This window comes from Dendrobates tinctorius, unplaced genomic scaffold, assembly GCF_039654945.1.
Source record: "Dendrobates tinctorius isolate UK_male_01 unplaced genomic scaffold, ASM3965494v1 ptg000211l, whole genome shotgun sequence".
NCBI lineage: Eukaryota > Metazoa > Chordata > Amphibia > Anura > Dendrobatidae > Dendrobates > Dendrobates tinctorius.
In genome coordinates, this window is record NW_027361878.1 from 19,029,698 (window position 1) to 19,052,900 (window position 23,203).

Sequence of the window (23,203 nt, forward strand, 5' to 3'; positions counted from 1 at the left end):
TGTTCTCCCTGTCTACACTGCTGGCTCCTCTCTGTTGTCCTCGTCTCCTGAGCACTCTCTCTAAGTGTCGTGTCCTGTGTTAGGACAAGCGAGCGCGTGTACGTGTGTGTGATTGTCACTCGACACGGAGAGCTGAGGCAGATTCAGGATTACAAGGTTGGGAATATTTTCGACAACGTATCCCATTCTCCGTCCAGCGGATCCGAGTCGCCTCATGTCTCCTGTGTCTGTCCTGGGTATAGCCATTCTTTTCCGGGTTTGTTTCTGCGTCTTGCTATCTACTCTTTTTCATGCAGTCCACGTTTTAGACACCCGCTGCTAAAATAAACTTTGCACACTGCAGTTAAAAATCGTTTTTGTCCTTATATTTTTTTTTCCCGAGCTTTTATTTTAATTTTATTATACGACACATGTAAAAGGATTTAAAAACATTTAAAATTAGAAACATTTTACTACTGTATGAAGATTTGCTACAGCAGCTCTGTAATTGGAGTATTCTGCAGTATATATTCCAAATTTGTTAATTTTGCAGTGTCCAAAGTTTTTTTTTTTTTTTTTTTTTTTTCCTTCTTTTCTTCTTCTGAGTTGGTCTTTGACACCTTGCAGCTTTTGAATAGCCATAATAGTGGGTCTTTCCTCGCCTCCCTACACTTTTCCATACACATTCTCCCAGGTATTTGTGCTTTCTACCCTGCTCCCCAGTCATCATATTACCTACCATCTGGACAGATGCGGGTGAATATAGGAGTCATCTGCTCATTCACGGCCGGCTTTCTGCATCGGAGAGAGACTGAGAGGGACTGTACCGACCTGTGCTGGCTCTAAAATAGTGTCATCAGTCTGGTGGGAAATAATCATTGCATTTTTTCTGTAACGGAGGAAAAGAGATATTTATGTTTAAAAAAAAATAAAAATAAAAATGTGAAGGTCAATTATTTATGTAATATAAGGTATTGGAGGCAAGCAGACAGCTTTAAAGATACTGTTGTGCTTCCACGCAAGTAACCTCCCATGTAAAGCCGTAATGACGCATGACAATGATATTTCAAGTCTGTTATTTGGAAAGGCTGATAATTTTATGCTCGGATGCCCTATCTTATCTGTCCAGAAAAAAAAAAAAACACATTGTTTTTTTGATATAGGTTTAACTCTTATGTATTTAAAGACTCGTGTACCTAAACTGTACTGTTAGAGTAATGTAACAGACTAGAAAGATTTAATAATTTACTAGTAAGTCTGTTTCTTTTGGCTGGTACATGAGCATAAAAAAATGACCTGGATATAAAAAGGACCTGACTCCACGACATTTGTCAACATCAGTCCTGAATTAATACGGCCAGACTAAGTGGTAAGGGTATGGCAAGACTGATCATTAATGTGGCGAAATCCATATGATTGCTTACTCCTGAATATTCGTCACCCACAGGTAATGTTGCATTTGCTCAGTCGTTAGATTGAATATTTCACCCACTAGATTAAATTTGTGAAGCATTAATGCATATTAATAGTCGCATATACGGTACCTGAAGGAGTTGGGGGAAAAAAATGACATTTTGTTTCATGGCATCCTTCATTTAAGTCTTGACTGATAATGTTTTTCTGAGTGTAAAGGAGAAGGGTTTTGTGCTTTCAGATGAGTGTGGGAGATCAAACTTTTTGTCTGCATGAATTTCTCAAAAACTTCTTGCTTGTAACTACTGCCCTATCTGTCTCTACCTTACCTGCTTATTGACAAAGATGCTTAAGTTCATACCCCTTCACTGCTGGGGATGGTAGTCCTGGGAAAATGCAACAGGTTACGGCCAGGTTCACATTGCTGGTAACTTCCATGTTTATGACGCTGACGGCGAGGATCCTATCTGAATCGCCAAAAAGTCAAGATTAAGATAGTATTCCCTATATAGCCAAAGCCAAGCACAAAGTCTGCAACTTGGATACGAACGTAGAGGCTGGATGAGGGCTGGGTAGCAAATCGTCCTGAAATTCAAAGCAAGACATTGAAATCACTGGAAGGTCCAATTACGTGAATTTCATCTAATAATGTGCCTCAGTAGTATGTTTACACCCCGTGTGCCTGCATGCTCTCCTGACATTGCATGCTCCTGATAAGATGACAGATGGTGTCCTGGGGCTCGGGATCAGGCCACTGGTGGCTCCTGGACAGTATGTTATGCTTCTTGTCATTGTTGGATGCGCTCATACATGAGCTTCCAGAGGTTTTCAATTGGATTCAGGTCTGGAGAACATGAGGCCAATGGTGGCAAAAACTTCACACCATCCAGTTGACTGTCCACACACCTGGCCACATAAGGCTGAGCATTGTCGTGCACCAGGAGGAACCCAGGCTGCACAGCACCAGCATAAAGCCTGTCAACATCTGAGGATTACCTCTTGGTACCAAACAGCAGTCACGGTACTGTTGGCTATCATATGGAGATTTATGTGACCTTTCAAGGATATGTCTGTCACATGTGCTCAGTGTGATCCTTCTCTAAGCCGTGAAGAGAACGGGCCCAATGGTGGACCTGCCAATTCTAGTGATCAGTTGGGAATGCCAGTCAAACTGTATAATGCTGGGCTATGAGCATAGGTCTTTCTAGAGGTCGTTGGGTCCTCTTGCCACATTCAAAGAGACAGGTTATATCCACAGCAGTAGCCCGTTGTGGGTCATTTTGTAGGTCTCTAGTAGTGATCATCATTAGGGATGAGCGAATAGCTTCAGATAAGTCCTTATCCAAATAGCTATAGAGCTTCCCGAAAACCTGCATTGGTAATCCAGATACCTGGGAGCGCTTCCGATAACGAGCTGTTCGGCGCCCAGCTGCATGTGTCGCGGCTGTGTGACAGTCACAACGAACAGGCTGTCCGTGCATGTGTTCACACAGCCGCAACACATGCAGCTGTGGTGCCAAACAGCTGGTTACCGAGGTAGCTATTCGGATAAGGACTTAGCCAAAGCTAATCCCTAATCATTCTTCTTGCCCAGAGGTGCAGATACCAGTCCGGCATCCTGGAATTTGCTCCATGCTCTTGAGACTGTGCTGGGAGGTACAACAATATTTTTGCGATGACCTGTATGTATGTGCCATACTGAAAGGTTTGGATTTTCTGTGCAACCTGAATGGGCTGCATGTTTTGCTTCATTCTATTAATGACAAGGACACTGCAAAAAAAAAAGAGAAAGATCAGGAAGGATAAAGAAAAAGCATGGTCTAATTCAGAGGTCCGTTTTTCACATGTGTTCTGTCCCTGTTTTGCAAGGATGTGGAACACATACCCATAGTAGTCTATGGCCTATGGTGCTGTTCACAATCCATGGTTTTTGTGGGCCAGATGTCCACCAAAAAAAAAAAAATCAGAAACATTTCTGTCTATGGCTCAAAACACAGATCAAAGTCACCCATACAAATGTATGGCCCCTATTCCTCACTGTTGTTTCCCCAGTTTTATGGTGTAAACTACTTGGATATAGGGGTGTGCTGTGCACATGTTACAGAATCTAGCCGTCAGGGTATTGTTACGTGCAGTGTAAGTCCATTTATAATGCTGCAAGATGTGAAACAACGGTTCCTAGGAACAGGCTGCTGATCACCCTACGAACAAGAGAAGCGCTGGTTCGTCATGTGAAATGTTCTGCTGCTAAAAGACCATAGTTTTTGGCAGTGCTTGATCCTGAGTAAACAGGACTCTCGCTCCCCAGTACGATGGCAGCCTGTGCACAGTGAACAATCTATTACAGAAGCTTGGTCGGCCTGTGTAAGCAGGAATAATCAACAGCTGCCCATGAGCAAACGAGCAACTGACTGGTGGTCGTTTAGTGCCCTGGGTCTGCCTGTATTGGGCTGCTCGCTTTAGTTAAAGAAAACAGTTTTATTAAAAGGAAGATTATCACTGAGAGCACTAGTAAGGTGCTGTAGCAACATATTCCTCAATATTAATGAGCTCTGGCTATCCCTTAGACTAGACAGTGGAGTTGGTGCTAATCTTCTCACAGGACTCATTCCAGCAGCCAAATAGTGATGAGCGAACGTGCTCACATAATTGTTATTTAAGCACATTTGGATGTTATGCCAGTATCTCAGGCGTGCTCGAATAATATGTTTGAGTCCCTGTGGCTGTTAGACAGCTGCAACACATGCATGGATCATCCCACAAACAGCCACAACACATGTAGGGATTGCCTAACAGCCGCGAGACATGCAGTTGCGGGGTAATGAACATATTTTTTGAGCACACCGAAGACACTGTGTGAGCACCCGAGCATGCTCAGATATAACACCTTATCTGAGCATGTTCGCTCAGCATTACCTCCAAATTGTTTCTCTGACCACTGCATGGGAGCCTTGAGAACTGCCTCTTGGCATCCGCGGCTCATCGTTGGATTAGCTTGCCTGACATCACATGTGCAGTGCATCACGCTGCAATGATGATGTAAAACCAGGATTGCTAATCTAATGAAGAGCCAAGGATGTCGGGAGGCAGAAGGAGGTTCTCGAGGCTCTCGTTCAATGGCCAAAGATTGCTGGACTGTGTCCTGCAAATCGATTTGCACAAAATCTGCTGTCTAGTCTAAGTAACAGGACTGTGGAGTCGGTAAGCCAAACCTCCCGACTCCTCAATTTCCATGAATCTGACTCCACTAAAATGGGCTCTGACTCAGACTCCACAACTCCAACTCCATTGCCCTGGTAAGCAATAGCCAGACCTCGTGAATATTGAGGAATACATTATTGCAGGTTTATAGTCCTCTCTGTGATCATCTCCTGCTGATAATGTGCTTGATGTGACCCTGTAGGACATGAGCAGGAGAGGACTGTGCTACACTCCTTGTTTTTGTCCATAGCAGAAAGCCACGTCAATGTTTAAACTACACCTCATTACTTGCATGCTGGAAGGAAGAATGGGGGTCCTTGGGCACTTGCTCCTCTTTACCTACTTTACCTTGTATTTTTGTATCTGGCCAGGATCGCTGTCCAATTTATCGATCTCCTAATCTAAGCATGAGTAGAGGGACGTATCACTGCAGATTTCCCCCAGTCTTTACTCTTTGTAGCTGATGCATAATAATCAGTATTCTACCACCCACCAGCTTCCTCCTCACCTTCTGCATTCATAAGGGGGGGCTTCATGAATTTTAATTTTGGTTGTTGTGAGCAACACATGTTTGATGTTGGGCTTAATCCTTTCTGTAATATGTGCACATTCTGTGGAATATTACAGTCTCATGCTGCATCTAATTATTTATTTATATTTTTTTTTTACATACGCTGAGACTGTGAAATTATTAACAGATATTTAGAAATATAATTGGTGTGTTTTTTGGGAGGAGGCTGCAATTTTTGTTTTTCATCGCAGCAATTGTTTTGCAGACTTTTTGATCTAGAATAGTTGACATATAATTTATACTTTGTATACGTGCCTTTAAAAGGGTTGTACAGTAAATATGTGAGTTTACTCTGTTGAAATGAATATGACCGCTGCTTCTTGCTGCCCGAACTATGGGCATGAATTACACTGGCTGTGTCATTTCTTCAAGGAAGGCTATATTCTGGAACGTAATGGCATTTTTGAGAAAACATACATTTAATAGCCGGCTGTGGGACATGTCGCTCTGGTGACCTTGATTAACAGGTCTTTCTTTACACACATGTATGGAGATATGTCACTCAAAGGGGGTTGAGTGAAGCCGCCAGGGATCCACCTCTTGGACTAGTCACCTGAACAGCTTTTAAACTTGTGTTTTCTGTGAAACACCATAGTGTTTCAGAGTCAGACATATCTGGCTAAAATGATGAAGTTGGAATGGTAGATGGAGCAAGATGAATCCGCTGCCAGGTTCCTTTAATCTTGGGGGTGGGTGGGGTATCTTGCAAATATTTTAGAAAAAAATTCTCCTATCTCTAGATATTGCTGTTAGACATGTTATAGTGCCTTCCCCACCCCTGTGATATTTCCATTTAACAGTTCAATTAGTATTTAATTGTTGGACAACCACTTTGAAATGCCACCCCACACCCCAACTAATAAAATATATCACCTGTACACAAGATAGGTCCGACATGTTAGATGGGTAGTACAGGAGGCTATTATCTCCCTCTGCAGCATGGAGACGTCGCATAGAACAGCGCTGCAATTCGATATAACGTGGAAACCGCCTAGTGTTCTCCGGTGAGGACAGGTTGGGTTCCCCTGCTTTGGTGCTGATTTAAGGGGAGCTGGAAGTTTTAACAAAATAAAAATATAGAAAAAAGTTATCATACATGTAAATTTAGTTAAAAACACATGTGACATGCACACATATGAACAAGTCGGTAGGACACTGTTCATACCACCCACTGACTCAAACACCAACAGAGAGCACAGAATGACAATTGTGCAGAAATATCCTGCAGTAAAACATAACAGTAGTCAGCAAGTGCTGATGAAAAGATAACAAATACAGGGTATTTAGTCGATACTTTTTTTGCAAAAACATGTATATCAAGCTGCTTCACCGTGTCAAGGTAACCCTATTGAAGCAGTCCCTATCTAATGTATTTAAAACCTGAACAAGTGAACAGTGTCTAAATGAACAGGATGAAGATAGGCCGCTTCCTAGTATGGGCACGTGGTGTAAGCCAGCTCTTTATGTGCATGTCACACAAGAGAGGGGTGGGGTCTCTCAAATCATGCATAGGCACGGAAAAAACTGGATTAAAAACATGTGACATGCACACATATGAACAAGTCGGTAGGACACTGTTCATACCACCCACTGACTCAAACACAAACAGAGAGCACAGAATGACAATTGTGCAGAAATATCCTGCAGTAAAACATAACAAATGAGAAACTGAGTCTGAGCAGAAAAAGTAAATTAATGTGCATGCAAAATGTAATTGCATATGAACACATGACCTTTACACAGAGAAAACCAAAAGCAAAACACAAAACAAATATCCTGGAATAAAAAGTAAAAAAAAATTGCAAAAATTGCATGAAGGTAGTAATAATAGTAATAATAAGGGTATTTAGTTAACATAATTTTGATCAAAATAATGTAGAAGCCATCCCGCCACGTCACGGCAACCCTTGTGGGACAGTCCTAACTCTTGTATTTAAAACCTTTCCACTTGTCAAGTGACGTAAATGTGAACAAGGACCGAGGGACTGAACCACCAGTAATAGTATAGGCCAGACAGGATGGATTTTCCAACTCAGAAACAGGGCGGTCACACCCTTATATGCACAGAATGCACAATGAAACAAATGAGAAACTGAGTCTGAGCAGAAAAAGTTAAAGGTCATGTGTTCATATGCAATTACATTTTGCATGCACATTAATTTACTTTTTCTGCTCAGACTCAGTTTCTCATTTGTTTCATTGTGCATTCTGTGCATATAAGGGTGTGACCGCCCTGTTTCTGAGTTGGAAAATCCATCCTGTCTGGCCTATACTATTACTGGTGGTTCAGTCCCTCTGTCCTTGTTCACATTTACGTCACTTGACAAGTGGAAAGGTTTTAAATACAAGAGTTAGGACTGTCCCACAAGGGTTGCCGTGACGTGGCGGGATGGCTTCTACATTATTTTGATCAAAATTATGTTAACTAAATACCCTTATTACTATTATTACTACCTTCATGCAATTTTTGCAATATTTTTTTTACTTTTTTATTCCAGGATATTTGTTTTGTGTTTTGCTTTTGGTTTTCTCAGTAAAACATAACAGTAGTCCGCAAGTGCTGATGAAAAGATAACAAATACAGGGTATTTAGTCGATACGTTTTTTTGCAAAAAAAATGTATATCAAGCTGCTTCACCGCGTCAAGGTAACCCTATTGAAGCATTCCCTATCTAATGTTCATTTAGACACTGTTCACATGTTCAGGTTTTAAATACATTAGATAGGGACTGCTTCAATAGGGTTACCTTGACGCGGTGAAGCAGCTTGATATACATTTTTTTGCAAAAAAACGTATCGCCTAAATACCCTGTATTTCATCAGCACTTGCTGACTACTGTTATGTTTTACTGCAGGATATTTCTGCACAATTGTCATTCTGTGCTCTCTGTTTTTATGTAAATTTAGTTAGCTGCCATTTTCACAATAGTACCTGTGTGGTTTCCCATTGAATCCTATTGGTATAACTGTGCAAAGATGTGACCACAACATCCGGTTAAAGGAACACTGAACCTAGCGATAAGTCTAATTGTACCCTCATGGTTTGTCTGTCGGCAGCATTGTCTCCATGTCCTGTGCAGGCAGTGGAGAGGGAGGAGGCTTCTGCCGAAATTACCGTATATGCTCGTTTATAAGCTAAGTTTTTCAGGACATTTTTTATGGTGAAAAAAGCCCCCCATGGCTTACACTCGAGTGAGGGTCCCACTTTCTGTATTTTTCAGACTATAAGATGGAGGGGGAGCGACAGTGGCAGAGCAACGGATCACAGGAGGCAGGAGCCAGCTGCTGTAGCTAACACCTGTGCCCGCTGCTAAATAGAAATGAATATTCACTGCTCTCCATGCCCATGCTAGTGGAGAGCAGTGATGAATATTCATTTCTCTTTAATAGCGGGCACAGTAATTACAACCGGCTGGCTTCCTGCAGCAGCCGGGCTATCACGTGCCCGCTAGTTAAGTGAATTAATACTCACTGCTCTCCACTCCCATGTGCGTGGAGAGCAGTGAATATTCATTCTCTTTAGTAGCGGGCACAGGTGATCTCCTGGCCGCTGCATCCAGCAAGTGGCTGAGGTTACTATGCCCGCTATTAGAGATCAATGAATATTCGCTGCTGCACATTACCATAGTCCTGGAGTGGAGAGCAGTGAGAATTCCGGCTGCTGTCCTCTGCTTGCAAGCAGTGCATGAACTGACTGCCATGCGCTGCTTACAAGCATAAATCAGCTACTTGCATGAGAACAGGACGCTGCAAGGGGGGAGCCAAGGGAAGGGTAAGTAGAATGATTTGGTTTTTTAATGTTTTTCTGATGGGGGCCATGCATACCAGGATGGGGTTGAGGAGGCCATGCATACCAAGATGGGGATGAGGAGACCATGCATACCAGGCTTATACTCAGGTCGATAAGTTTTCCCAGTTTTTTGTGGTAAAATTAGGTGCCTCGGCTTATATTTGGGTTGGCTTATATTAAAGTATATCCAGTAGTTGTGTTACAACCAGACATAGAACAGTAAAGATTTCTTTATAAATTTCTCAGTTTTAATTGTAACATGACTTTAAATTAGCGCAAAGGAGATGATGCAGAAATTGCTCAGATATTTCTTTTTCTATGTTTAGTCTATCTTTAGCTATCTGCATGACCTTGTCATGGCCAAAGTTGCCCCGGCCTAAAGATCTCCCTATGCAGGTGAATTGGGCAACATTGCAACCCACAGGGTACCATGACTGTATTAACGAAGTTGCAGGATGATCAAACTGATGGCCACTTGCTTGTAACTGCACCCTGCATGTGCAGTGCGTACCCATCCAGCCTCATTACTCTTCAGTGTAGCATTGGCATAGAGCGATCTTTGGCCATACAACCTCGTCAGCCTAATGTGTGTTCTTTAGTGGAAAAACTGGAATATTTATATTAGAAAAATACATTTCAAAAAGTATTTCACATTTTCCAGTTAAACGGTTTTATAAATAAAATAAACTTTTACTATTAGACTTCTTTTAAAGATATTTAAATTCCATTTTTCCGAACTTCATTTTTTGTGTTATTTATTAAGTAGTTCTGCATCTTATTATCAGTCTAAATTTAAAAAAAAAATAAAGGGACAACACGATTGCTAATGGCCCCAGGGTGCTGCATAAATGTATACTTATGGGCACCACTCCTCCATTGTGAGAGTGTGACCGCTACAGACAATCCGTGACTACGGATTGGCTGCAGCCTTTACAGTTGACTCTGAATGGAAAAACAGTGGTGGCCACAGCAGCCGGACCCTGTGATCAGAAAGTTATCATTTATCCTGAGAATAGGGGATAACTTTTAAACTTGAGAACAACCCCTTTAAGGGCTCTGACATATGGGAGATGGCAGAAAACAGTGTGGGCATGCAAGCCATTAGTGGTTTTCAAATTGGATGTTAAAAATGATTTGTTTATGGCATGCAGTTTTTGTAAGCCTATCCACAAAACCATGTGCCATTAACACTAAACAATCAAGTTTCAAACAATAATTTTGTTCTTCGCACATAGGCTTTAGGCTATGTGCACACGCAGCGGTTTTGGCCCTGCGGAACCGCAGCAGTTCCGCAGACATGGTTACAGTACCATGTAACCCTATGGGTTTTCAAAACCGCAGTACTCACGCTGCATTTTTTCCGCGTGGTTTTGCTGCAGTTTTTCCGCAGCATGTCGGTTGTTTCTGCGGATTCCGCTGCGGTGTCACACCTTTAACATAGTAGAGGTGTGAAACCGCAGGTCACTTTACCTGCGGTTCCGCGGGAAAAAATCCACAGGTGAATCTGCAGCGTGTGCACATAGCCTTACACGTCCAAGTTTTACGATCTAAGTACGGACCGCGACTTCCAAACCGGCGGCGGGCTTCCTGACCCAAACTCAGCCGTCTGGTAGGCGTATACGAAACTGTTGGGGTTAGGAGATCGCTGCTCCACACAGACAGCGTGAGCCACAGTGGTGTGAAGCTGGCTAATGTCTTCATGGAGGATTTTTTTTTCCTTTTTGAAACAATCATTTGAATATTTAATCACTTGTATAAAAAAACATAAAATGATTATTAAATTGCATTATATTGAGGCTACGAGTTTAGTCTGTCCGTGCTCGGGAGAGTTCAGAGTGCACACATTGAACAGCTTTTTTTTTACCTCTCTCTTTTGAGGAACCCAAATGAACCAGAAGGGAAAGATCGAGTGGAGACCACCAGGTGAGAGATCCATTGTCTTGGCATTATTATTCCAATCCCTAATGATTTCCTATTCCATATCACTTTTATTTATAGATCTCTTCTATGCCCAGCTCATTCCCCTCCTAATCTTGTAGTAAACCATTAAGTCTCTCTCATCCATTTCATTTTCTTGTTCACTTCTTCATCTGCTTATTCTCCCTGTGGACTCGCTCTTCTTCTTTCCCTCTGGAATTTGATCCTGATGTACTGAAGATTTTCACTCTTCTTTTTTCTACTGCTCCAGAGTGCTCAGCCGTTTCGCTCACTTTTATAGACATTGGACAGAGCAGCGGCATAAAACATGACTGGCTGCTCCATGCGATCTTTCACACATTTGATCAAATGTTTCTTTGTGCGCTCCTTTTTTTTTAAAAAAAATTTTTTGCTTGTTATAGTTTTTTTGTTGTTTTTGTAGTCTCTATTAGGGCTCATGCAGACAACTGTAGTTTCGGTCAGAGTGCGATCCGTCACCGCATCAGATCGCACTCGGACCAATGTTACTAAGTGAGGTAGTGTGCATGCCTCCAATAATCGGATGGCACTCGCTCATTCATATCTTTGGGCAGTCTGTGTCAGCCTCTAGCTCCTCCTCCCTCCATAGAATTTTAAAAACACCAACTGTCATCTCTCAGTACTGGGAAAATCTGTACCAAGAATGAAAGATCAATCCAGGAGGAGAAAGAAACTTATTACAAAATTCCTTCTTTTCATATATACCATTGATTTATTAAATAAAAATCAAGGCAAAGGTTCCGCTTCAATAGCCACATATGTTTCCTATGAGGCTGTTAAGTTGCAGTTAGGAGACCTGTGGTCAGTATGTGAACCTCGAATGTTGGATGTTTACATGGGCAGAAAAAATGGGTGCTAATAAATCATGCATGTCTATCGGCAGGGTTTACTGAGCATTTACATGCTGCATTACTAGGAGGGGATTTGGAACAATCATTCGTTCCATAGTTTCCATTAATGATGGCAGCTTGTGCCCTATTTTCACGAGGAATATGCTGCCGACCAATGATATTTGTCAGGTCTGTATAATAAAAGGGATCAGCAAAAGATCGCAGGCTAGTTTACTCAGGACAATGATCGGGAATGAACGTTCATACTGCAAATCATCGCCTCGTGTTAACAGCCCCCATACCATGTAACTTTCCCTGCAAGACGACCAGCAAGCTAAAAAAAACAAAAGTGATATCAGAAACGGCTGTATGAATGGGCTTTTAGGCCACGTTCACACCCGCGTTTAGGAGTTCTGGTTTGTTTTTAAAGAAACCGAAATTAATGTCCAAAACACATCCGCTGCTGTTGCTGCAAATGGAAGCGGCTTGTGTTTTTACATTTATTCATTATTTTTCATTTATTTTACTTCTATAGCGCCCTTAGTCCTGCAGCGCTTTACAGACCTGATCATCGTTGTCCCCATTGGGGCTCACATATCAGTGTGCCTGGAGTGTGAAGGAAACCAACACAAACACGGGGAGACCATACAACATTCTTGCAGATGTTGTTGTCCTTGGTGGGTTTTAAACCCAGTACCCCAAACAGTGCTAACCACTGAGCCACCGTGCTGCTTGTTCTAAAAACACATAACAAACCAGAAACTAACTCCAGGATGAATCGTTTGCATCAGTAAAGGAACGCTTCCGTTCTAGGAAAAAGCAGGCAGAATGTCTAAATGCAGGTGTGAATGTGGAATAGCTGCCAAGTGATGAGTCTGATGTTTTCCGTGACTTTCTGTGAAGTTACATTTGGATGCATCTTGTTTATTTCTCCAGGCCTCAGCTGACTGTTGCAGAAAAAGAGAAAGACGACCTGAGAGACTCCAAGCCTCGCTCGTTGCGCTTCACGTGGAGCATGAAGACCACCAGCTCAATGGAGCCTAATGAGATGATGAGTGAAATCTGCAAAGTGCTGGACGCCAATAACTGCCAACACGAGTCACAAGAGAAGTACATGCTGCTTTGTGTCCACGGCTCGCCAGGCCATGACAGCTATGTGCAGTGGGAGATGGAGGTGTGCAAGCTTCCACGGCTCTCCCTCAACGGTGTGCGTTTCAAGAGAATTTCCGGCACCTCCATGGCATTTAAGAACATTGCCTCCAAAATTGCCAACGAACTCAAACTTTAACAGGGCTTTCTGCTCTGTGAGGGATAGAGACACAAAATGAGACACTTAGCAAGCGCCCCTCCCACAGCCTGACCAGCTCTTTATCCAAGAGGATGCCGGGATTTCCATTTTGGCTCTTCTCTGTGCTGGGATGTCCGAGAAAAGGGCTCAGCAGTGATATAGATGGAGGCGGGCAGGGTGCCCTGGGATAAACTACTGCTCCTTTCATTGTAGGTTGTGAGGGTTATTTTATTTGAAATAGATTTATAATTTTTTTTTTTTTTTTTTAAAGATTGGGTTTGGGACTCAGATTATGTAATAGACTGCTAAAAAGAATAAGTCTTGTAGAAAGCGAGCTAGAAATGGTTGCCCCCTCCCATCTGTGTTTAGTACAGCTTTAAGAATGAGACAACAGCAGATTTGAAGGGGTTAGTATCTGCTCCTTCCCTCTATTCAGACAGACCCTATGTACAGAATTTGTTATATAAAAAAAAATGTCTAAGACACTGAACTACTAGCTCAGGGTGGCGATACAACACAGGTACAGGTGAAGACTGCCCAATGTGGAGTAAGTTTTTTTTGTGGGTAACTAAGTTTGCTATGAGGAAAATTAGTGGGCAACCCATTTTTGGGTTTTTTTTTTTGTTTTGTTTGCTTTTTGCCTGTCACTGAAAACGGCAAAACCTTGTAGTTTCACTGGGAAGTAAGCTGGCTGATCAGTGCCGCACAATGGTGGGTACATCTTCATTCACTCCGTGGTACAACTACCAGACTGCAGTTTTATCACAAACCTAGGTAATGAATTTCTGTCTAGTTTAAATAACTCGTCTTCTCCCCTTCCCTTTAATGTATTATTACTGAAAGAAGGAAAAAAAAAAAAGCAAGTTATCCAAGTCAGATTTTTGTACATGTTCCCTGTATTAAAAAAAAAAAAAAAAAAAGGGTCACGGGAAAGGCCCTCTCGCCTTACTCCTCCATATATTCAGTGTTCCCACCACTTCTCCTGATTTGGCAGTACATCACTGTAAGGCTGGTTTCACATTAGCGTTTTTTTTTTGCGCAGCGCCTCCTGTACCTATGTCTAACATGGCGTGCACATGGTCTTGCATTTGCACGCATTCGCATGTGTTTTCGTGCGCATGCGTTTTTTTCAAGGTGTGCGCCTAGGCGCGCCAGATGCAACCTGTTGCATTTTTGGGTCCACCGAAAGACATGAAAAAAAGCTTGCGCACGGAATGTGACAAAATAACGCATTACAGTCTATGGCAACGCAGGGGTGTGCATGGACATGTGTTCGTCTGCGTTTTCATGCGCATGTGTTTTTGGCGTAAAAATGTGTAGACACTGGTTTTAACCTCTAGGGAACGAATGCGCATAAAAAACACAAACGCATGCAAAAACGCATGATGCGTTTTTTAGTGCAAATGTGAAATTAGCCTAACAATGTCACAGTATACACAGTGCACCCTTTCCGATGCTTGTATGAGCGGTGGCAATAGCAGATGGTGACTGCAGAGTTCACAATGTAAATATCTGTCTACAGCCAGATCGAAGTCCAGGAAAGTATCGGTGAAATCCCTACTTATTGTAACGGAATGAATGGAGGCGGCCTTGCTGAGGAAATGCCTGTTGAATGTCAGTGGATCGATCAGCACATCATATCGGACTTTCTAATAACCCCTCGGCAGCAGTTGTAGGATTTTTTTTTTTCTGTTGTATATATCAATCTCATATCTGTGTGTGACTCCCGACTGCAGCTGAGGGGTGTAGTAGTGACCTCGGCTTACAGATGGTGATTACTTACCAGATTTGCAATTTATTTTGTGTTTTTTTTTTTTTTCCTTTTGTGTGAATGATTTCATTGCTGTTTGGGGGAAAAAAAAAAAAAAAGTTCTGTGACGAAGACTTTTTCTTACTCTTTCATTAAATCACACCTCGTCATTGACTTTCTCACATACACGAAGGCTTTTCAGCAATACAAGGAGGACATTTAAGCAACAATAGACATATTACAGCTATATAATAACGGAAATGGCGGTAATGTTAAGGTGCCGTTGTGGAAGCTTCATGAAAGAGGTTTTTGTTGTTTTTTGTTGTTTTTTTTTTGAGGGTGTGTGCACACATAAGCGTTATTACCAGCAAAAACGCTTAAAAGAAGCATCCCATTCATTTTAATGAATTCTGCACTTTTTGTGCATATTGATGCGTTTTTTTCCGCGAAAAAAACGCATCGCTGTAAAAACTGCAGCATGCTCATTAATTTCACGGAAAAATCCGCATTTCTAACTATCTTCTATGAGACTGGGGACGCTCCGGAAAAAAACGCACGTTTTCTTGGAAGGAGTCCGTTTTTTTTTGTCAGGAATTTTCTGCATACGTGTGCACATAGCCTGAGGATGCTTTCATGCATTTGAAAAAGAATGTTTAACCCATAGGCAGAAGTTGATCCAAAATAAATATAAGATATTTACGGCTTATAACCGCTGAGGCCACCTCTGGCTTTTGGTCAAAATGGCATCAGTGGGTGGTGTGTTATTGTTTTTATCTCCAAAGAAGTGGAAAAAAAAAAAAAGACCCTGTGTTTTGCCACCTTATGTTGGTGATAACCGTAATGCCCATTACTTGGTCAAAAGGCTGCATATTAGGATCCTTAATAAAATTGCAGCATGTGCGCATCCAGCTGTTGAACGGAGCATATGAGCGTCCAATAATCATCCAGGTCCGTTGCGTTTTCCAGCTATAAGGTAATAATATGGTAATTGGACTTCAGCTGGCCTATTCTGAGTCTTGGACCTCATTCACACGTCTTTCTCGCACCTGTGCGTTTTTTTCCCTTTTTAAAACATCACATGGACATGTTATAGCCTATCATCATCTTTTTTTCTGAACACATAGAAAAAAAAATCATAAATATGTATGAATTTGGTCCAATCCATGGAGAAAATTTGCACATTTCTATAACGGAGACCCGTGATGTGAACAGACAGCACACAGATGATATCCATGTTGCATCCAATCCATGTGCTGTCCGTTTTAAACATGGCTGTGTACATTTGGCCTTAAATGGATATTGGCTGTACAATTTCTCCCCAAACTATCTAGGTCAATTACTATTCTAACAGATTCACTTTAAAGAGAATCTTTCAGCAGTTTTCTCAGTGTTTTTTTTTTTTTTTTTCTATGTAATGACGTAGGGACAGAGACCCAGATTCCAGCAATGTATCACTTATACTGGATGCTGCAGCTGTGCTACGCAGTAGAGAAAACTGTGATTATACAGCAGAGCTTGGAATGCTGAGCTGTGTAGAACCCCCCACCCACATCACTGATTGGCAGACTTCTGTCAATATACATTGTGCACAAAAATTTGCTAATCAGTGGTGTGGTTGGACTAGGAGGCATGAGACGCCTAGTCCTATAGTAATAATCTGCTGCTGTTAAAGCACTGATTTTATTTACTAATCACAGCCTAGTAAGTGACACATCACTGGAATCAGGATCTCTGCCCCTACATCATCCTGCTGACAAATTCCCTTTAAAGACGACCTCTAAATTCTCCATCTCTCTTTTAGTAATTACTTCTGTTCGCCAGACATTTCAACAGAGCGGACATCTATAAACTCTCTGGCATTCTGAACCACCTATACCTTTTTCTCAGCTATAACTGGCCATCCCAAAACTTTATTGTAAAGTGATTAGTTGGTTTTTCTATAATCATTGTATAATTAAGTCCCGACACTTTATACTGTCCTGTTTCAGTTCCTGGATCAGCAATCGTACGCTGGGAGACAAGGGTCCTTGGGGCCCTTCTGTCTGTCCGGTGCCGCTACCTGCTGGAGTGTACAGGATGTCTGTCCATTGTAGATGGATGGTTAAGTAATGTCATACTGCAGTATTTATTGCTTTACATTAAAACAAGTCTCGTTATTAACAAGACTGAAAAATTAATAATGTTTAAAAAAATATATATACTTTCCTTCAATAAAAGTTTACAAAAATACATGTATTTTGTAAACTAAAGACTCCCACAATACCTTAGTCTATTTTATGACATAGAGCTAAAATTATATTTCTATTAATTGCTAACTTTTATGTGCCTCAAAATGATGCAACAAAAATATGCATCTAATCTCCTCTTAAATAAAAATACATAGAGAAAAATCAATATATAATATCTATTTAGAGATTAACAAAATAATCCTAATGTTTGTCTTAAGGGCCCTTTACATATAGCGATATCGCTAAAGCGTCACCGATCGCTACATGTGACACTTACCTCCGACCGGCTCCCCCCGCTGGCTATCGCTGATCGCGCGAGATCGGCCTGGTCCATTTCTCGTCGTCGGCTTCCTGTTGGCGCCGACGAGCAAGACATGGACGCGGGCAGAAGAAGACGACATCGCTGCGTCTGAAAGGTGAGTATGGCCACCGCTGCTATGTCGCTGTGAGATCTGCCTGTGTGGCAGCTCATTAGCGACCATTTAGCGATGCACCAGCAATCCTGACCGGGTCGTATCGTGGTCGTGATCGCTGGTGCATCGCTAAATGTAAAGGGGCCTTTAGGCCGGGGTCAGATTTGCGAGAAACTCGCATGAGTCTCGCACCTTAGTACCCGGCACTGCCACCTGCACTCGGGAGCAGAGCGTGCGGCTGCATGTATTTCTCTGCGGCTGAACGCTCCGGTCCCAAGTGCCGGCGACAGTGTCAGGTATTGAGGTGCGAGTTTCTCGTAAGTCTGACCCCGGCCTTATACGTGTTCTTTCTTGAGTCTCTGAAATGATTAAGCTTCCTATTTATGATGGATATGCCACTTGTTCTGACCCAACCTGACCATAGTTTTAGCATGCGCCATACAGGGAGATATACCTTGGTGCACGGCTCTCACTGCTGCATTATTAACAAATTTCCCCCAATGTACATCTCCACTTTTCAGAACGTTTGGTTATACAATAGTAAAGCTTTATTTACATGTAAACCTGTGTAATGCCTATTAACTCTGATGTATTTTTATTGATTTTGTAACACATCAAATGAAAAAAACTTTTGAGATTTTCAAGTCAAACCTATGTGGAGAACTAATATCAGTATACAGAAAATTCCTCTTGCGTCTGTTATTTTTTGTAGTCTACGTGGGACAATTTCCCCGATTCAATCCTCATACTTTGGTCGCTGCAGTCTGAAGAGTCTCCATGTTTTATCCAATGACTATTATTAAGCTGTAATAAGTCTATTGATTTGCTGCTATTTTTGTACTCAGTTAATAAGGATCAAAGTACAAGATCTGCTCACACATGAGCCATTCCAGGTTCACCTACAACTTTTTTCTTTTTTTTTTTCTAAAACGGAGTAGTTGATGATTTGGATATTTAGGAGCTGGTTCTCATTTCACATTGTGATGCTTTTACCATGTTCTCAATTTCTGAAGTTAAATACTTTGACTCTGCATCCCGGCACTATTCAGGAATGTACAGTAGCTGCAAATCTCCAATGGAATTATGTTTTTATTTTGCATTGTTCTAGGCCCAGAAAATGGTGCATGCAGTGCACCCAAAGGCTAAAACGTAGTAACATGCATCCGGCTTCCCATTGCAGTGCCTTTGACAGACCATCTCACTTTGTGCTTGCCAGAAGTTTCTTAGTACCTCTGCATGGTGAGCAGGGTCTCCTTTCCCTTCTGAGATGAAACATTGTCTTATTTTCTCGTAAAAATTCCACATTCGATAAATGTGTGAACCTGGCAGGATCAGCCAACCAACGGCTTTGTACGTGAGCCTACTGACTTGCCGCCATATAGATTTTGTTGTGAGACATGAAGATTGGGTGGTTGGTGTTCAGTAGGTGGTCCTAAAGGGATTCCCACGATCAGCGTTCATGACCCCAAAAGCTTGTATGTTAGTGATGAGCGAACGTGCTCAGATAATGTTATCCAAGCATGCTCAGGAGTAGTGATGAGTGAGTATACTCGTTGCTCGGGTGGCCTCCGAGTATTTTGGCATGCTCGGAGATTGTTTTAATCGTCTCAGCTGCATTATTTGCGACTTGTGGACAGGCTGAATACATGTGGGAATTCCCTAACAAACAGGCATTCCACACATGTATTCAAGCTGTCTAGCAGTCGCAAATCATGCAACTGAGGCGACGAAAACTAAATCTCCGAGCACGCCAAAATACTCGAAAACCTGAGCAACGAGTATACTCACCCATCACTATTCAGGAGTTTTAAACATACGAGCACTCCTAAATGCTTGCATGTTAGAGTCCTTGTGGCTGCATGATTTGCTTCTGTTCGACAGCCTCAACACATGTGGGGATTACCTAACAACTGCAAATCATGCAGCCTCGGGGACTCTATTATAATATACGAGCAGTCCCAGATGCTTGGAAAAGACGTTATCCGAGCATGCTCGCTCATCACTATTGTATATACCTAAAACAACCACCATGGTACTCACCCTCTCTGGGTCCAGGGCTGCTCCTGGCTTTGTGTAATGACTGCAATGGCAACGTCACGACTACAGTGCAGAGCAGTCTACCTTAGAGCCACAGAGCTCAGCAAATCTGCTATCTATTGATCTATCATACAGACCAAAAGTTTGGACACACCTCATTCAAAGAGTTCTCTTTATTTTCATGACTATGAAAATTGTAGCTTCACTCTGAAGCAATCAAAACTATGAATTAACACATGTGGAATTATATAATTAACAAAAAAGTGTGAAACAACTGAAAATACTGTGTGTCTTATATTCTAGGTTCTTCAAAGTAGCCACCTTTTGCTTTGATTACTGCTTTGCACACTCTTGATGAGCTTCAAGAGGTAGTCACCAGAAATGGTTTTCACTTCACAGGTGTGCCCTGTCAGGTTTAATAAGTGGGATTTCTTGCCTTATAAATGGGGTTGAGACCATCAGTTGTCTTGTGCAGAAGTCTGGTGGATACACAGCTGATAGTCCTACTGAATAGATTGTTAGCTGCTTTTTTTCTTGCCATAATACAAATTCTAAGTAAAGAAAAACGAGTGGCCATCATTACTTTAAGAAATGAAGGTTAGTCAGTCCAAAAAATTGGGAAAACTTTGAAAGTGTCCCCAAGTGCATTGGCAAAAAACATCAAGCGCTACAAAGAAACTGGCTCACATGAGGACCGCCCCAGGAAAGGAAGACCAAGAGTCACCTCTGCTGCGGAGGATAAGTTCATCCGAGTCACCAGCCTCAGAAATCGCAGGTTAACAGCAGCTCAGATTAGAGACCAGGTCAATGCCACACAGAGTTCTAGCAGCAGACACATCTCTACAACAACTGTTAAGAGGAGACTTTGTGCAGCAGGCCTTCATGGTAAAATAGCTGCTAGGAAACCACTGCTAAGGACAGGCAACAAGCAGAAGAGACTTGTTTGGGCTAAAGAACACAAGGAATGGACATTAGACCAGTGGAAATCTGTGCTTTGGTCTGATGAGTCCAAATTTGAAATCTTTGGTTCCAACCACCATGTCTTTGTTCGACGCAGAAAAGGTGAACGGATGGACTCTACATGCCTGGTTCCCACCGTGAAGCATGGAGGAGGTGTGATGGTGTGGGGGTGCTTTGCTGGTGACACTGTTGGGGATTTATTCAAAATTGAAGGCATACTGAACCAGCATGGCTACCACAGCATCTTGCAGCTATTCCATCCAGTTTGCATTTAGTTGGACCATCATTTAATTTTCAACAGGACAATGACCCCAAACACACCTCCAGGCTGTGTAAGGGCTATTTGACCAAGGAGGAGCGTGATGGGGTGCTACGCCAGATGACGTGGCCTCCACAGTCACCAGACCTGAACCCAATTGAGATGGTTTGGAGTGAGCTGGACCGCAGAGTGAAGGCAAAAGGGCCAACAAGTGCTAAGCATCTGTGGGAACGCCTTCAAGACTCTTGGGAGACCATTTGCGGTGACTACCTCTTGAAGCTCATCAAGAAAATGCCAAGAGTGTGCAAAGCAGTAATCAAAACAAAAGGTGGCTACTTTGAAGAACCTACAACATAAGACATTTTCAGTTGTTTCACACTTTTTTGTTAATTATATAATTCCACATGTGGTAATTCATAGTTTTGATGCCTTCAGAGTGAATCTACAATTTGCATAGTCATGAAAATAAAGAAAACTCTTTGAATGAGAAGGTGTGTCCAAACTTGCGTCTGTACTGTGTGTGTATATATATTCTCTGCTGCAGTGAGTCATCACTGGATCTGGGGCAGCATTTCACAATGTGTATAAGGATCATTACACCTGAATTTACCACAAGTCTCTTGACCCACATTTATAGCTTCAATATAGGTTTTTGCTCTCTGTATATAGAGCTGTCCGAACGCAGCCTTGAACAGATACAAGCTTTTCAGAACATGACCGTTGAGCGTGGACAACCCCTTTAAGTCCTGCTTACTGTGCAGGCAATGAGATGGCAGAGGAACACTGCATTGGAAAGCAATATGTAATTCAGACGCTATTCACATATTTGATACGTCAGAAATTCCCTGATATATACCGTCACTATAGAGCAATACTGTCATGTTGGCCATTGGTCTCGACGTAAAAAAATTACTACTGCGCAATATACTTTTTTTTTTTTTTTTACTGATGGCCAAATGTTTAGCGCTGTCTGCTAGATTTTCCTGTACCACTGAGAGGAAAAAGTGTTGGTTCATATCACCCTGATAAAGGAAACTTATAAACCGTCAGGCCAGTAAGTTAGTAGCTTATGGATTAGTATTTATGTAAAACATTTCTATAGCTGAAAGTCATTTTCAGCTCCGAGCAGATGAACGATGTCACTATCCATAATACAGTCGGTAAAGTAAATGAGTGAAAAACCACTTGGTGACTTAATAAAGCTTCTATGCCGGCACTGGCAATTACAGCGACTTACCAGGATTCTGCTGCACAAAAGTACATCTGTGATGTCACACAATAACTGGACTTGCAGGTGTCCTGAGTTTCGTCAATGCGATGCTATTGTACGTACCTTTTCAACAAATAAAAAAAAAAAAATATATATATATATATGGCTCATGCACTCTTTCTAATAAAATCCACAACTTTATTTAAACCAATTAAAATCTTTAATATTGTAAAAACCTGTATATTGAAAATGTATTCACGTGTCAGAAACTTACCCAGGCGAGCGAGTTTTAGGAAAACTATGAATACTGCGGTCACACTTTTATAAAGCCACAAGGATTTATCTTGGCCAATCGGATTTTCAGCTAATTGAAATTTTGAGCTCTGTGACCCAAGATGATACCAGGGCCAAAAGAATTGAAAAAAGGTAAGAATAAATAGAAGAGAAACTAAATCTTTAATGGGATCTCTATGCTAGTTGAAGAGTGTTAAAGGTACATTAATGTGACTCATTTTATATTCGAGGTGGGTGGGGGTGTCAAAATACCCTGCCAAATATGAGTAAAAAAAAAAAAGCCTTTCGTCAGCGCTACCCCATAAAAGAACAGTGCTATCTGATAAATCAGATTGTCCATTCATTGGATATGTTCTTGTGAACAAGCCCTTTAAAAAGAACCTGGCAGCAGGAACGACACCTGTAATGTAACTTGTATTTGTTTTAAAAGTTAACTATAGACAACCCTATTGTGTGGGGCACGTTTACAGAATATAGTGATATTTCCTTTATGAAACTTCGTTTGCTGCATACTCAAATGTGCAGACTAGTCAGAAAGCTGTGCATGATAAGCTGACCAGTCCTGCCCAATCTAGGGCTAGCAAACCCACTGAACCGTGACAGGTCTCCGAGCTAACCTAATCTGCTCCCGAAAACTTTGAATACCCCTCATCCATACTAAAGGTTTGCGCTGTACTACGCACGCCCGAAGTTGTGAGATTCAATGTTCTGGGAGGAGAAAGCAAGGACGGCTTCGGGACCTTTGCAATGGTCAGATTGTGCAGGACTGGTCAGCTTATAATGCATGGCTTTCTGACTAGTCTGGACATTTGAATATGCTGCGAAAGAGGTTTCATAAAGCAAGTATCACTATATTCTGTAAACTTAGACAACCCCATGGTGTGGTACATCAACTTTTAAACAAATACAGACATGGTTAGATTTTAGGTGTCAATCTACTGCAAGATTCCTTTAAAAAAAAAAAAAAAAAAATTGATTTATCCTGAGACTAGGTTATCAATATCATATGCACAAGCAATTACTT

At 41.8% G+C, this 23,203-nt stretch overlaps 1 protein-coding gene across 11 annotated transcripts in view; it reads left to right on the top strand.

The window, feature by feature from the left end:
• The window catches only part of MARK2 (microtubule affinity regulating kinase 2), a 190,283-nt gene extending 168,239 nt beyond the window's left edge, over positions 1 to 22,044 (top strand). For 6 of the 11 annotated variants that reach the window (XM_073554561.1, XM_073554568.1, XM_073554567.1 and 3 more), the window contains 2 exons: positions 10,833 to 10,877; positions 12,677 to 22,044. In XM_073554561.1, coding sequence (XP_073410662.1) covers positions 10,833 to 10,877; positions 12,677 to 13,028 — 397 coding nt within the window. In that variant the 3' untranslated portion in view covers positions 13,029 to 22,044. Of the gene's footprint in view, positions 1 to 673; positions 1,120 to 10,832; positions 10,878 to 12,676 lie in introns of those variants that run through there. The other 5 variants (XM_073554569.1, XM_073554570.1, XM_073554563.1 and 2 more) reach the window with 2 other exon arrangements.
• Positions 22,045 to 23,203: the final 1,159 nt, after the last annotated feature.